The sequence below is a fragment of the Rhineura floridana genome, chromosome 7, assembly GCF_030035675.1.
Source record: "Rhineura floridana isolate rRhiFlo1 chromosome 7, rRhiFlo1.hap2, whole genome shotgun sequence".
NCBI classification, from domain to species: Eukaryota; Metazoa; Chordata; class Lepidosauria; order Squamata; family Rhineuridae; genus Rhineura; species Rhineura floridana.
Genome location: NC_084486.1, coordinates 146,699,271 through 146,716,393, shown reverse-complemented (window position 1 = coordinate 146,716,393; position 17,123 = coordinate 146,699,271). Strand labels below are relative to the sequence as shown.

Sequence of the window (17,123 nt, the reverse complement as noted above, 5' to 3'; positions counted from 1 at the left end):
GGATTGTGAGGGGCGTATGAATCCTCGCCTCAGGTTTTTATCCAGGAATTCCTTCAGGGCCTCCCTCTCATTCTCTGTGAGAGAGTAGATTCTCCCTGATGGGATGCTGGCTCCTGGCACTAGGTCAATCGCACAGTCGTAAGGGCGGTGGGGGGGTAAAGTCTCTGCCTCTTTTTCATCAAACACATCTTTGAATTCTTCATACTTTGGCGGCAGGGTCACTTGCTCGATCTCTTGCACTGCCCCCGCTAAGGTGTTCTTGATTCCTTCAGGTTGACAGTTCTCCTGGCAATACTGTGAGGTGAACCACACCACCGCCTCCTTCCAACTTATTTTGGGTTCATGCTTTGCTAGCCAGGGCATTCCCAGAATCACCTCAAAGTTCGAGAGATCTGACACGTATAGCGAAATGAACTCTTCGTGCCCAGGGATTTGAAGTTTCACTTCCTCCGCGGCTTGTGTCACCCCTCCTGACTTCAGGGGTCTCCCATCGATAGTCTCCATAGCTAGGGGAGCATCCAGTTTCCACCGGGAAATTCCATGACGCTTGACTAACTTTGCATCAATAAAATTTGTGGAGGCTCCACTGTCAATTAAGGCAGTGGAATTAAACACCACTCCTCTGGAAGTTGTAATCCGAATAGGCAAGACCAACACCCCCTTTGAGGGAGGTTGGATCATTGGGGGGCCTTTATACAACGCTGCCCCCAGTCCACCGGCCTACACGTGGACTGGGTGTTCTAGTTTCCCGACGGCTCAGCTTTCCCCCCTTTCAGTCCACAGTCTCTGGCCACATGGCCCGGCTTTGAACAATAAAAGCATAAACGTTCCCGGCGTCGTCTTTCCTTTTCTTCCGACTGTCTTGGCCTAGCCCCTCCCTGTCCCTCAGTTGCATTACCTGCCATCCCTGCAGTGGGAAGGGTCTTGTTACGGGATGCCGAGGCTGAGTATCTCGGGACCTCCTGCTTCCTTTCCAGGCGCCTTCCTTCCATCCGGTGATCTATCTGTAGGCATAGCCGGATGAGCCCTGGTAGGTCAGCGGGGGGGGAGGTCCTGGCCAACTCATCCAGGATTTCAGCATTTAATCCACTCCGGTACATAAACATCAGGGCAGCGTCATTGTAACCAGTTTCCTGGGACAGAATTTTAAAAGCGTTAGTGTACTCGGAAACAGTCCCTTTAGCTTGCTTCAGAGCGCCTAGTTGCCGCGCTACTGTTTCAGCCCTTTGCGGGTCTTGAAACATCTCGGTCATCTCCTGTATAAATCCTCTGTACCTTCCTAAGACAGTATCCTTTCTCATGAGATACAGAGTCACCCATTTTGCAGCTTCTCCCTCCAGGAGGCTAATCACGAAAGCTACTTTAGCCCCATCGTCTGGAAATTCCGTGTGCCTGACATCCAGATATAACTCACATTGAGCCACGAAGGTTGCCAACTGATCACTTTGTCCCGCGTATTTTGGGGGCAATCCAATGGGAACCTTTACTACAGCAGCTGGAGGGGCTGTTCGCATCTGGTCTATCGTGGCCTTCAAGGTTTGATTATCCGTCTTCAGCGCCTTGACTGCTGCTAGCAGGGCTTGAACATCCGTCTGCAAATCAGCTACCTTAGTCCTCAAGAGTTCCACTTCTTCCGTCTCAGAAGTGGGGTTCGTCCCCCCCGCTGCTCCCTTTGACATCTTGTCCCAGTCAAGTGAAGAGAGCGTTGAGGGTGATTTAGGTGGCTGTGTCAAGCTGTCAGGCCCAGGATGTGACTCAGGAACCAGACCAACGGCTGTAGTTAATTCGTGTTTTATTAGGGTAATGTCCAAACAAAGACTGCGTTTTCTCATGAAGCATATGAAGGGATACAGGTCCTGCGGCATTGGGAGAAAGTTGACAGAGCAAGGGACTTCTTCCTGCCTGTTCTTTAAGAAGGGGCCAAACAGGCACGCAATCTTTCGCTCCTCCTTAACTGCCCCTCAGGTACTGCCCGCCTTCCCCCCCTTCTCTCCTGTCTTTTCAGCTGTCTGCATGTGCGCGGTGAGGGGGGAAGCATCACCCCCTCCTCTTCTGAAGTTTCCGATTCCAGGATGGGGGATAGGGGAGGGGCTGATGGTAAACTGCCTCCCCGCTTTTTGGCTGTGAGCAGCCCTCCCTCTTTCCCCTCTTGCTCTGAGCCTGAAAGAGGGGGAGGCGTGAGAATGTCCAGGGAGGGCTCAGGCTCCCCGTTGCTAAGCGACCTTATCACTGGCAGTTCCTCTGTTTCGTCTTCGCTCCAAAGGGGGGAAGTTCCTCCCCCTTCCCTCTGCCATCCATCCGAATACTCTTCTTCCAACTCTCCGGGATCCAGCTCCCCGGGATTGGGACCCCAGCTCTGCCTTCCGACAGTCATGCACACCGAGGTGAACACGAGTACAGTGGCAGGAGTGAATTATTCCATATCCTTGGCTGGGGAGCCACAGCTACAGGCTGGTGTACATGTCCAGTGTACAGGGAGGAATGCTTCCCTACGAGAACTGGTGGAATGCCTCACCTGCCTGTACAGATTTAATATGGTTAAATGGTGATGTTTTATTTCAGATTGGTAAATTGTTATATTTTAATAAAGGTAACATTCAATCCAATGTTATGTCTCATGAGTGTTCTGCGGGGGTGTGGGGTCACAGTGTCTTTGATGTTGTTGCTTTTGAGGAGGATGTTTTTCTGATGCACAGGTGGGCACCTACGGAAATAATTTTATTTTTCTTCTTATAGGACTGCACCAGCATGCCTGTGCAACGAGATGACAGGGTCAGAAATAACTCCTTGTAAAATCCTCTCTTGTTTTGATGTTGCACAAATACTGGTGCACTCTTGCAGGAAGAGGGGGGAGGAATTAAGGATTGAGGTTTTAGGGGCAGAAATGCAGTTTCTCTTATTTATTTATTTTAAAAAATGGGATTGTTGGTGTGTATTTAATTCTTTAATATGGTGCTGGAGCCCTGGTGCACTTTGTACTAAGGCAACAACAATAAATAAATATGCATAAATCTCAAACAAATGACACATTTTTCTTGTGCAAAATCCATTATCAACATTCCTAAATCCTCCTTTCTTGTTGGAAGACAACTAGGGCAGAACTTGTAGCACAACAGAATCTGTTATCATTAATAACAGAATCAAACTGAAGGAATCCACTCATCCCAATAAATTAAGTTTGTGGGGATTTTGTCAATATTTTAGTGTATGTTTCTCCTAATGTACACATTTTTGTATGCACTTTTGCCTAACATAGAATTTTTCCAAGCAATTTATTTATTTATTTATTTATTTATTTATTATTAATTACATTTTTAAACTGCCCTATAGCCACAAGCTCTCAGGGCGGTGTACACAAGATAAAACCTCAATTAAAATATGAACAAGTGTGGATTATAAAACATATATAAAAACAGAATTAGAATACAAATTAAAATAAAAATTACAATACAATTAAATTTAAAAATTAAATTAAGCTTAAAATGCCTGGGCAAAGAGGTAGGTTTTTCCCTGGCGCCGAAAAGATAACAAAGAAGGTGCCAGGCGTATCTCATCTGGGAGGGCATTCCATAGTTCAGGGGCCACCACTGAAAAGGCCCTAGATCTAGTTGTTCTCCGGGCCTCCCTATAAGTTGGGACCCGGAGAAGGGCCTTAGACGTCGAGCGCAGTGAACGGGTAGGTACATAGCGAGAGAGGCGTTCCATCAGATATTGCGGTCCGATGCCGTTAAGGGCTTTATAGGTAAGAACCAACACTTTGAATCTGGCCCGGAAACATATTGGTAGCCAGTGCAGTTGGGCCAGAATAGGTGTTATATGGTCAAATTTCTTCGTCCCAGTAAGAACTCTGGCCTCAGCATTCTGCACTAGCTGAAGTTTCTGAATCGTCTTCAATGGTAACCCTATGTAGAGTGCATTACAGTAATCCAATCTAGAGGTTCCCAGAGCGTGAATAACTGAGGTGAGGTTTTCCCTGTCCAGATAGGGTCATAGTTGGGCTACCAGCCGAAGCTGGTAGAACACATTCCGTGCCACCAAGGCTACCTGAGCCTCAAGTGACAGGAGCGGATCTAATAAGACCCCCAAACTACGGACCTGCTCCTTTAGGGGGAGTGTAACCCCATCCAGGGCAGGTCTGACATCAACCATCTGGGCAGAGTGCCCCCCCACGAACAGCATCTCAGTCTTGTCAGGATTGAGTTTCAGTTTATTAGCTCTCATCCAGTCCATTATCGCGGCCAGGCAGCAGTTCAGTACATTGACAGCCTCACCTGAGGAAGATGAAAAGGAGAAGTAGAGTTGCATATCATCAGCATATTGCTGAAAACGCACTCCAAAACTCCTGATGACCTCACCCAGCGGCTTCATATAGATATTAAAGAGCATGGGGGACAGAACTGAACCCTGCGGGACCCCATATTGGAGTACCCAGGGACTCGAGTAGTGCTCCCCAAGCATCACCTTCTGAAGACGACTCCCAAGATAGGAGCGCAGCCACTGCCAAGCAGTGCCTCCAATTCCTAAATCCGTGAGTCGCCCCGGAAGGATACCATGGTCGATGGTATCAAAAGCCGCCGAGAGATCAAGGAGAACCAACAGAGTTACACTCCCTCTGTCTTTCTCCCGACAGAGGTCATCATACAGGGCGACCAAGGCCGTTTCTGTACCAAACCCCGGCCGAAAGCCCGATTGAAATGGATCCAGATAATCAGTTTCATCCAAGAGAGCCTGGAGTTGGTGAGCGACCACGCACTCTAGAACCTTGCCCAGAAATGGAACATTTGCTACCGGTCTATAGTTGTTGAAATTATCGGGGTCCAAGGAGGGCTTTTTTAGAAGCGGTCTCACCACCGCCTGTTTCAGGCAGAGTGGGACCACTCCCTCTCGTAAAGAGGCATTAATCACCTCCTTGGCCCAACCGGCTGTTCCATTCCTGCTAGCTTTTATTAGCCATGAGGGGCAAGGATCCAGAGCAGAAGTGGTCATCCGCACCTGTCCAAGCACCTTGTCCACATCCTCGAGCTGTACCAACTGAAACTCATCCAATAAAACCGGACAGGACTTTGTTCTGGACACCTCATTAGGTTCAACTGCTACAATATTGGAGTCAAGGTCCCAGCGGATGTTCGTGATCTTATCTTGGAAGTGCCTCGCAAACTCATTACAGCGGGCTATTGATGGTTGTATTGCATCCGGAGGACCAGAGTGTAAAAGTCCCCGGACAACTTTATAAAGTTCCGCTGGGCGGTTACAAGATGACTGAATGGAGGCAGCAAAGTATTGCTTCTTTGCTGCCCTCACCGCCCTCACATAACGTTTGGAAGAGGCCTTCACAAGTGCATAATTACAGCCGTCGGGAGTTCGCCTCCATTTGTACTCAAGCCGTCTCCTTTCTTGCTTCATCAATCTTAGCTCCGAGGTAAACCAAGGAGCCAATTGAGCTCTGCAGCTCAATTATTTCCCTTAATAAAATGCATGTATGTTATTTTTACTAATATATGCACACTTTTCCCTAATATACACATTTTTGTACACATTTTCTGTCGGAGAACTGCATTGCATAACTTGGAGTTCAAGTTCAAGGGTTGCTGCATTTAGATTTATGTACTGAATGTGAATTAAGTAGCGAATTAGGGATTTTAATGCAAGCGAATCTGAATTTCTCCTCTATCTCTATTCTTGGATAGGGATAGGGAGAAATTTTGTTCGGTTCACATTTAATGGCAAACTTATGCATAATTTTCATTTTCTGAAGCCATACAATAACCAAAGCTCCAGCATTCTTCAAAATTCACACTTCAACTTTTGCAATGCAGTCATCCAGCCAAGTAGTGTGTCAAAAATGCATATATTAGGATAATGTGTACAAAAATGCATATATTACATAAATTGCATTATATTAGAGAAAATTGCAGAAATGTGGGGAACTGAAGACTAGAAAAAATGAGAAATTGAAATAACCTGAAAGTGAAAGATTTGCCCATCCATGTTTTTGGGATTCATTTCCACCACAAATACAAATGCCTTCATGGTCTGGGGATGCCATCTGATTACCAGAGTTGCATGGTCATTTGTTTTATATGCATAGTAAGATTGTCTTGGTCCTAAATTTGAAAGTGTTTCCTCAGAGAAAGTTCAGATGGAGATTGATGCTGTTCTGACACCTTTCCAATGTATCTGCTACGAGGATCGGAAACAGATGTCCTACACCAATGCTGTCATTCATGAAATCCAGCGCTTCAAATATGTTCTTGTAGCCGGAAATTACAGGCTCTGTTCAAAGGATACAACTATGTTGGGGTTTCCCATTAAAAAGGTGCAGAGCATTTTTTTTAATTATCAACAACAACAGCAACAATTAAAATTAATTGCACCTCCTGCCAATAGCCTAGGCTGGGAACAGTGTTCTAGACTATTGGCAGGAGGTGCCCACCACAGCAAGTATCCCAGATTTATTTATTTACTTTTTCAAATTGATTTATGTCCCACACTTCCTCCCTAAGGGGTCCCAGGGCTGCTAACAAATATTTAATTATAACAATATAAAATGCAATCATAACAACAAAACCACTTAAAACACCAATTAAAAACATGCAGAACAACCATAATAAAAGAGACTAAGGGTGCCATCTAAACTTTGACCACTACCTGGCAGGGTTTAATGGAGCAGCAAAGCCCCCCCACACACACACACTGCTGTGCACACTGGCAATGAAGGTGAAGGGACAAAACACCCTCCCCTCCACACATTCTAGTGCTGGGCTGCTACTTTTCTTACTACTTGCCAAGTAAGGGAAGGCAAGATGGTTGAGTGTGAGAGGCTGGCAGGAAGGGCCGAGAAGATGGGGCGTCATTTTTACCCAAGCCTCAGAAAAGTGGGGCAAGTGTTTCCTGATTTTTCTGGGGGAGGGAAAAACTTAGATCATTTCCATATTAAATCTGAGACAAGTGGGAGAGACTTCACCCACCTCTAATTGGCCACCCTGGGCTCCTACTGGGAGGAAGGGTGGGATATAAATCTAATAAATAAAAATGAATAAAATAATAAATAATGTAAATAATAATTCTTTCCTATCTAACTCTTCCTTCATTTTCTCCAATTCCTTTTGTTCTCCCCCTTACATTGAATTATAAATTGTAAACCCCTTTCAACAAGGGTCTGCACTTTTTTTGTGTAAAGCACCATGTATAGTGATTGCATTACATGAAACAAAATATATCTGTATTCATAATATAACAGACTAAATGGCAATAATATAACGCTAATGGTCACTGTCACACATTGAATATCTTAATCAGGGGTAGCCAACACTGTGCCCGTGGGCACAGTGTTGCTCCTGATGTCTTCCTGTGGTGCCCACAGAACTTCTGAGGACTCCCTCACAACTTACTGCCCTGTTGGCCATAAGGTGCATACCTTTTTCTCCCTTGAAAAGTACATAGAGCTGAAGGAGGACGTTGGAAAGAGTGGTGCTCTTTCCCATTTCCTCTTCAGCTCTATATGCTTTTCAAGGCTCAGATTACTGGATCTGACCTTGAGAAAGTAAAGTTTGTGTGTGCATGCAAGCTTTCTCTCTTGCTATTTCTCTGTGGGGGAAGGGGCTGATCCAGGGAAAGGGAGAGAGAAGTGACCAGAGGGGGTGGCACCCATTGCACTCAGTCGAAAATCCAAATTTGTCCACGCACCTAACACGTTTGGTGACCTCTGATCTAAATCAAATACCGAGATGTTGCTGGATGTCAACAGATGACAAAAGATCTTCTGTGTCTAAACTGACTAGCTGATGTCCAGATTCATAGAGATGATTTGCTTGTTTGTTTATTAGATTTATATCCTACCCTTCCTCCCAGTAAGAGCCTGACTGCACTCTTGCTCTGTCATTTTCCCACAAATGTGGCCAGACAGATTGGGGTCAGGTCCAGCAGTATCATCCAGTGATCTAATGGAGAGGCTGAAACTTAGCCAATTCCCTTCTCTCTTTTCAGAATACTGTCATTATCCCTGACATAGCCTCTGCTCTGTATGACCCTGAACAATGGGAGACACCACATCAGTTCAATCCAAATCACTTCCTGGATAAGGATGGACATTTCTTCAGCAGAGATGCTTTCATCCCATTCTCAATGGGTAAACGCAGTAGTGGATGGTGCCCATTGGGGCTGGTAGAGCAGAGCTAGAGCAAAAAATCACTGTGAACAAATTGTTAAGAGAAGCAGCTCTGGAAGTGTTATATAGACTGACTGTGCCGGGATAGCCTTGGATCAGAGCAGGGCCTGTTCCACCTTTATAATTCTACTTCTGAACTGGCAACCACACAAGCTTTTTGAAGACTTGCATCTGAGTCCAGTTATGTGCCACTGGGCTTTTGAAAAGAGACTTTTCTTGCAGTTTGGCCCTACACAGGTGCCTCCTTTTAAATAATAAAATTAAATGTTTCAAGGCTATGCATTTAACTCCAGAGGATAATCCTGCCATTAACCGATTGCTTTTATATAAAAAAAAATCCAGAAGGTGTCAAATCTAACATTGAAAGGGGGAACACTCTTCTTGGTGAAAAAAAATAAAATAAATTTAAAGCAAGAAGGCTTCCTACACAGACACAGCCAAGCTGTCCCTTCCCAGCCCAAGCAAGGACCACTACTTCATTACCTTTTTCTTACGCAGTTTTCTTTTTCTTTTTCAATTAATTTTTATTCAAATTTTCAAAACCAAAACAATACAAAAAGAAAAAAAAATTAAAATATTGACTTCCGGTTTGTCGTAGTTCAGCTATAAGTCTATAATATATAACAAGCCTGTCTCTTAATAGATTATAAAATCACCTTCCTCCAGCAGTTATCTTCATTGGTATCAAATCTCATTAACATCATATCATTTTATTCTTCCACAAAAAGTCAAATAGAAGTTTCCAATCCTTGAGATATATGTCCATCAATTTTTTTTCTAGATAAACATGTCAATTAATCCAACTCATCAAGTCTACTAAGTCCAGTAATTTCAAATCGCTCTTCTTCCATTATCCGTGTTGGTTCCATCTTCCATCTTCCATCTTTACGCACCCAATAATCTTGCTGTCATAGTCATATAGTAAGAGTCTGATAGGAATATCCTTTATCACAGATATTTCCTTGCCATCAATTCCGAACATATCACTGAAGTATTGTTGCAAAGCTGCATCTCTGTTCCTCCTTTTTACAGAATACACTAGCACATCTCTTGAAGATTTTTCCATTGACACAAAACAGGGATTAATTCTGTTAACTTTCTTCATTTCAAGTTCCATCAAATCCTTCCAGTCCAGGAATTTTTTCGAACCGATAATATCTTTATCTCCAATCTCTTCATCAATTCCTTCAGGGACAGTGCTGAGTTCCAAACCGTAATATTTGTCTCCAGGATCCATCACAGCCAGGAAATCCAAATCTTTTTCCATGTCCATATTTAATCCAATCTCCATAGTTTGAACCTTGCCTTTAATTTTTCTTTCATCCTTTTTTTGTTTTCCAGGTCTATCTTTATTCTCCTTTCTCATAGAATCCTGAATTTCTTTCAGCTCCTGTCTCATTTCATCAAATTCAATTCTCAACGCTTGACTATTATTTCTCAGTTCTTGTTTTATTGAATTAATCCCATTCATTATTTTCTGAAACATGTCTAAAGATAAAGTCCCTTCTTGTACATCCATAATCTTCTTAATTGTCATTCTTAAAACCAAAGGAACAAAACTCCTTCAATTTTCAATGTCCCAAGCAAAGAGCAGTTTATTTCTTTATCCAGTTACAAAGGAGTTAATCTTTCAAACCAACTGACGTCACACTCTAGACAGCCCTTATCTCTTATATGCCCAGAAGTGCGAAAACAGCTTTAGTTCACAGCGTCCAAATAACTAGTAGCAGAAAGAATGAGCAGATTCGTCAAAAAAAAAAGTAGACCAGAAAAAATAGTCCCAGACATATATTACATATATATATATTTATATATTATAAATCAAAAAGATTTTTCTTTTCTCTTCCAATCAGAAACCCCTCATCCGTTGTAATCTTTATAATGCTAATTTCCATGTCAGCTTTTTGCAATAAAAAAAAGATAGGCTATTTTTATTTTCTTCCCCCTTAGTTCTGTGAGTAAAAGAGAAAGTTTTGGCTCATCCAGGTTTTCTTAATTGCTGGTTCTTTGACAAATCTCTTTAGCTGTATAGATATCAAAATAATGAGCATAGACAGGAGAATGCTTGCCTGTTAGTCCGCTTTTCTTTGAAGAAAAAAAAATGGGTCACTTATTCAGCTGAGCTAGCTAGAAATCCTCGCTCCGTCCGAGCTGCTGGAAGACCTTCTTTCACAGACAATTCTGACGAATTCCAGTCTCCAACAAACACAACAAAGCTGTGTGGGAAATCTCACGTTTCTTCCTTATCCGGAAGAAATTATCCCCAGTCAAAAAAACCCCTTCTGACTGGATTTAAAACTGAAAAAGTTTCATCCAAGACGGGAGCCCATCTCAGAGGCTGCACAGGCGGAGGTATCCTCCTGGGAAGTCCTTCTTATGCAGTTTTCCAGGCCTGACTGGGATTAGAGCAGGGGTGAGGAACAATTTTCAGTTGGAGGGCCCCATTGCCTTCTGGTGAAAGATGCACCTCACTGCAAGGGGCATTCCACAAATGGGGAGCAACCACTGAAAAGCCCCTGTCATGAGTCAGTTCCAGCTGCGCAACCCCTGTTCACAGCACAATCAACAAGGCTTGATTGAAGGCTTTGACTGCCAACTGTATTGTCTGAGATGGTTGATACTGGGGAGGGTGCTCTTTTAGATTATCAGAGTTCAAGGAAACATTCCATCCTGGGGAAAACACTCAAGAAGGGTGTGAAACAAGCAAGGCTGGTGAGGGATGTGACCCAGAAGGTAATGTGCCCTGGTGGAGAGCCCCAAGGGCTAGACAGAGAGGCTGGAGATTCCCCTTCCCTGGCTAGAAAAGTCACTTGGTGAAAAATCACTTGGAAAATATTATGTTGTTACTCATCCTAAGCTCCTTCTGCAGGGCAGCGTCTGTGTCTTGGGGCGAGTCTGGCAAAGATGGAGCTCTTCCTCTTCCTCACTAACCTGCTGCAAGCATTCACGTTACAGCTGCCAGAAGGAGTGAAGGAACTCAACACCACACCTGCAAAAGGAAGATTTGTTGTGCAGCCGTATCCTTACACCATCTGCGCTGTTCCTCGCAAGGTGACAGCATGGAGGGAGGGAGGATTGTTGCCAAAATAGGGGCAGGGGAGGGCTACTCAGTGATCTTTAAAGTGAGCTGCACCAAGCCAAGCTACCTCCCTGTGGAATCTGCGGTAAAATGGTATGTGTTGGCTACCCAACCAGTTTGATCCAAACACTTTTTGTTTGGATAAAGATGGGGATGTTGTTATCAATGGTACATTTCTTTCTGCCATTTGGAATAGATAAACGCACTCATTGAAGAACCAATGTTTAACCTGAAGTTCCAGGATCCACAACCCATTTTCAGATGGTCTAACGAGCCGAAATCAGAGATGGAGAACTGGTGGCCATCTAGATGGTGATGGACCCAACTCCCTTGTGAATTTGGGGGTCCAATCAATGTTACTGTTGAGGGGGGCAGATCCACCCAGGCCCTTAACTTAGTTCAGCAAAATGTGTACGTGGCAGAAAGACAGGCGAGAGGAGTGACTGAGCAAAGAAGTTCCAAGAAACCGGATCCTGTTCAAACTGGTGAACATATTTCTGTGCTTTATGCTGTGAAATTCCACTGTCTAGCTGAAGGGGAAGTAGGTAAGCTTTGCATTGCTTTGGCTGAAAGACTATATAACCTTACTGACCTTGCAGTTTGGCACACCCATTTGAACAGTGGAACCCTGCTGTCAGATGTTCTCTCCCTGCGCCCTTATATCCTTGTTGCAACAATAAAGGTGCCTTTGGCTGACTTGTTCTAAAATCATTTTGTGTGCCTCTTCTCCATGACCCTGTTTACCTGGCCAGTTCCTGCACAATGCACCGAACTATGGAATACTCTTCCTGATGAGGTACGCCTGGCGCCAACATTATTATCTTTTTGGTGCCAGGTAAAAACCTTCCTCTTCTCCCAGGCATTTCCAGCATTTTAGTAGTTTTTTATATGCATTTTAGTATGTGTTTAATTATGTTTTAAATTTTGATATCCTTAACTATTTTTAAACTGCTTAATATGAGGTTTTAACTGTATGTTAGATGTTTTTACCTGTTGTAAACCGCCCAGAGAGCTTCAGCTATGGGGTGGTATATAAATTTAATTAATAAATAAAATAAATAAATAAATAAATTTTAATTGGGTCCTCTGATCAGGCCTCAAATTTACTCATGTGATGTTCCATACTTTTGTATTATATTTTTTCATGTTTTTAATATTCTTATATATATGGTAAGAGGTTAAAATTACTGTGATTAAGGTAAGTGGTGAGTGTTGGGAGAAGAGAATGAATGAGTATAATATTAGAGTGTGGTGGATGGTGATTGGCTGAGTGACTGAAAGTGAGAGGTTTGTATATGAGTGCATGACAGTTGTGTAGCTGGTGTGATTTGGACTGAGATTGTTGGGGTTGTGTCAAGAGTGGTAGACGGTGTAGGTTCAACATTGGTTTATTATTTTGGATTTAGATGATGTGAAAGGTAGAAATAGTGTAGGAACATTAGAGTGGGCAGGAGAGGTAGGATTTACAGTGTTGAAAGAACATATAGTAACTTGTGAAAGATCTAGAGATAATTAAGGAAAGAACATGCTTATGAACCCCCCAAAGTGAACTTGTGCTTTTAAATACATCTGTTCTTAAATACACATTGCTTTGTTTCACACACACACATGCCTCATAATTTGGCTACACCAAAGTTGGAATCAGATCAGAGCTTGGAAGTAACTCGTTATTTTTAACGAGTTACTTTTAATTCGTTACAATTTTAAATAATGAGTGGGTAATTCCATTACATTTGGCAAGTAACGGAACGAATAGTAATTTCCCTACTTTTCAGCTTCAACTTTAACGTTTCCACGTTAGGTTGGACGTTACTTGTGGGCGGGAACAAGGGGAAGTCAGCTCCTGGCTGTGATTGGTTAACACAAGACATGTGCCTCACACTGATTGGACCTCTGCGCAGACTGTCTCTTCCCTCGTGATCTATGTTAGGAGGCACGAGGGAAGAGATGAATAGGCAGGGGGAGCCTGCTAGCATCTGACTCTGAGAGGAAAAAATGGACGCCGGAGGAAAAAGCCAGGGCAAGGACAACAACGGAGGAGAAGGCTGCAGCAGAATGGCAAAGAGCTGTGGAGGTGAGTGACGATGATTTGTGTGTGTGTATGCCCTGGTGTGTGTGTTTTCGGCTGGAGTCTCTGGTTTTGGGGGGGGGCTCCGGCTCTCTGGCTACCACCCCTTACTTTCTGGACTCTCCGCTTCAATTTAAAAAAGATTAAGTTTCTAGGTGGTCTAATTCCCGAGATATACACCAAAACGTAAACCCCCCATGCACAACTTTTTTTTTAAACAGATCATGCTCTAGCTACAACTCCCATCAGCCCAATCCAGTGGCCATGCTGGCTGGGGCTGATGGGAGTTGTAGTTTAAAGTAACTTTTCAAAGCTCTGGCTGCAACCCCACCCTTTCATGATTGTGAGTAAAGTGCAGACTTGTGTTTGTGTTGTAAATCTCTCTCCCTCCAACCCTATTTTTAAAGAAATTAGGCAGGGTTTATCACAGTTTTTATTATGTAGGAAACTAATACTCATTTTTTGAAAAAATGAATGAAGTTTATTTATTTATTTTTATTATTTTATTTATATCCCACCCTTCCTCCCAGTAGGAGCCCAGGGCAGCAAACAAAAGCACTAAAAACACTTTAAAAATCATAAAAACAGACTTTAAAATATATTAAAACAAAACATCTTTAAAAACATTTTTAAAAGCTTTAAAAACATTTTTTTAAGGAAAAGTTTAAAAACATATTAAAAAGCAATTTCAACACAGACGCAGACTGGGATAAGCTCTCAACTTAAAGGACTTGTTAAAAGAACAAGTTCCTTATCACTTGAGGCTTCAGTTTTCCCTGGTTGAGTAAGCCCCATTGAATACATTGGGACTTGCTTCTGAGTAAACAAACATAGGATTGCACTATAAATATCTTTACAGGTTATATAAATAAACATATTTGATAGTCATGCTTATATAAATATTTTCATAGAATCATAGAATAGTAGAGTTGGAAGGGGCCTATAAGGCCATCAAGTCCAACCCCCTGCTCAATGCAGGAATCCAAATTAAAGCATTTCCGACAGATGGCTGTCCAGCTGCCTCTTGAATGCCTCCAGTGTCGGAGATCCCACTACCTCTCTAGTAATTATTTCCATTGTTGTATGGCTCTAACAGTTAGGAAGCTTTTCCTGATGTCCAGTCGAAATCTGGCTTCTTGCAACTTGAGCCCATTATTCTGTGTCCTGCACTCTGGGATCATCGAGAAGAGATCCCGGCCCTCCTCTGTGTGGCAACCTTTCAAATACTTGAAGAGTGCTATCATATCTCCCCTCAGTCTTCTCTTCTCCAGGTTAAATATGCCCAGTTCCTTCAGTCTCTCCTCACAGGGCGTTGTTTCCAGTCCCCTGATCATCCTTGTTGCCCTCTTTTGAACCTGTTCCAGTTTGTCTGCATCCTTCTTGAAGTGCAGAGACCAGAACTGGACACAGCACTCAAGATGAGGCCTAACCAGTGCTGAATAGAGGGGAACTAATACTTCACATGATTTGGAAACTATACTTCTGTTAATGCAGCCTGATATAGCATTTGCCTTTTTTGCAGCCACATCACACTGTTGGCTCATATTCAGCTTGTGATCAACAACAATTCCAATATCCTTCTTGCATGTTGTACTGCTGAGCCAAGTATCCCCCATCTTATAACTGTGCATTTGGTTTCTTTTTCCTAAGTGTAGAACTTTTACTTCCACACAGTTTTGTCATGCTGTGTCCCTATAAGTATCCAATTGCATACTATGGTTGTACAATACTTCCTTTACATTTTAAGTATGCCTTGGGGTAGTCATGGTTCTCCATTGTTTTCATCCTGAGGGGCAGATAGGCTGAGAAATGGTGAGTAGCCCATGGTCACCCACTACACTTTATAGCTTATTTTCATTTTGAAAAATTAATTAAAACAATTTACATGCAGGCAAAATTTATTAAGCAGATTCACACAATATGTGTAAAGCACATCCAACTCGCATTTAAAGCGCATGACTTCCCCTAAAGAATTCTGGGAAGTGTCATTTCCCCCTCACAGTTATAGTTCTCACCACTCTTAACAAACTGCAGTTCCCATGATTCTGTGGTGGGATTCATGTGCTTCAAATGGGTGTTGAATGTGCTTTAAAGGAATGGTGTGGATCTGCCCTAGGTATGATGTTCATTCAAGAGTGAATTGAAAAGAACAATTTTAAAAGATACTTCTTACTCTTACTCATTTTTCAGACCTCTTTCTGAAGTAAAGGGTCAAATCTGTAAAAACATTTGGAGCAGCCACATTAAAAGATAAGGGCAGGGTATTCCAGGCAGGGGGTTGCCAACCCTGCTTGGATATGGATGTCTTTGCAGAAGAACCCTAGTCAAGGTTTACCAACAGCACAGTCCAAACTATATCTACTTAGAAGTCAGTCCTGTTGAGTTCTATGGGGCTTAATCCCTTAGTAAGTGTGTTTAGAATTGCAGCCTTCAGGAGCCTCCATCTTTACTCCCCAAAGCTCCCATCTAACATCTCCACAACACTAGGCTCCTTTGTCTCTGCTGTGGCCTTCTGGTGACTGCCCTAGCCTGAAGGCACTTAACCCTTCTTGCTGAAAGCAAGTAGGCTAGATTAAATGTTTCCTACCCAGGCTCACATATATAAAATATAAATGGCATTTTGTCAGAAGTATTTTTGTCTACATTTTATACCTCATCCTTGGTTTTCCAAGCTTGGCATGGAATGCTTCTCATACAGAATTAATTTGAAATGCTGCATATTTATTATCATAATCATCATATTCAAAATAAAAAATATATGTACCACCTTCAAGTTGATTCCAACTTATGGTGACCCTATGAATAGGGTTTTCATGAGGCTGAGAGGCAGTGACTGGCCCAAGGTCACTCAGTGAGCTTCATGGCTATGTGGGGATTTGAACCCTAGTCTCATTTTGTTCTCACAACAACCCTGTGAGATAGTAGGTTAGACTGGCCCAGGCAGGGTTATTTAGTGAGCAAAAATGATGCAAATAGGATCTCTTTTAATTGTGCTATCGACCTGCTTACTTCCACTCTGACTGGGGCATCTTGCAGCATGGGGAAGAGATGGGGGCACATCACAGCTGAAGTTCACCCACATAGGAGCATTATCTCTTGTTTATTACAGAGATGCCTGTTGCAGGTTTTGCTGCTGAGAGCAGCAGTCAGTTAGTGCGGCCACTTGCGTCACAGCTTGTTGATCCTGAGGCAAAACTAGAAAGTGAGGTTCAGAAAGGAGGCCCTGTGCACGAGGAGGAGGAGGGCATGAAGCAGTGCCAGTTGCCCACAGCCACATCTGCAGAACAGCAAGTACCATGGTTTGGCTTTGAGAAAGCTTGTACATTTGTGAGCCAGAGTGGGAAAAATGTTGTTGTACGATGCAATTACTGCCTTCCAAGGATCAAAAATCTGAGATCAGCTGTTTCCTCCTCATCCAATGTGAAGAAACATTTTGAGGTAAGCCTTTGTCATGCTGGTCCTCAAAGAGTGTCCATTGTCTATTTATGTTTAAATTGTGAAGTTCCTCTTCCATTTTTTCTTGGATTCATGCTTTGTTCTTCTTCCTCAGAGGGCACACCCTGAGAAGCTGAGAGCAATTGAAGAAGCAATAAAGGCAAGGAGACGTGGCCTTCCTGAACCAATGCATGACACCCCTCCTCCCAAAATGCTGAAGCAGCAGCAGACAACCCTTGAGAGGTGGGGATCTGGCAGGGATCTGCTTCTTCTGGCAGCCTGCGTACACCCTCGCTTCAAACTAGATCGGCTGGAATCGTGTCAGGCCACCACCCATACCAACAAGTAAGAACATTAGGGAAGCCCTTTGGGTG

At 43.2% G+C, this 17,123-nt stretch overlaps 1 protein-coding gene across 1 annotated transcript in view; it reads left to right on the top strand.

The window, feature by feature from the left end:
• Nucleotides 1-11,257, top strand: part of LOC133389719 (cytochrome P450 2J2-like) — a 30,802-nt gene extending 19,545 nt beyond the window's left edge. The window contains exons 8-10 of the mRNA XM_061637745.1: nucleotides 6,129-6,316; nucleotides 7,987-8,128; nucleotides 11,037-11,257. Of these exons, the coding sequence (XP_061493729.1) occupies nucleotides 6,129-6,316; nucleotides 7,987-8,128; nucleotides 11,037-11,257 (551 nt within the window). The remainder of the gene's footprint in view (nucleotides 1-6,128; nucleotides 6,317-7,986; nucleotides 8,129-11,036) is intronic.
• Nucleotides 11,258-17,123: the final 5,866 nt, after the last annotated feature.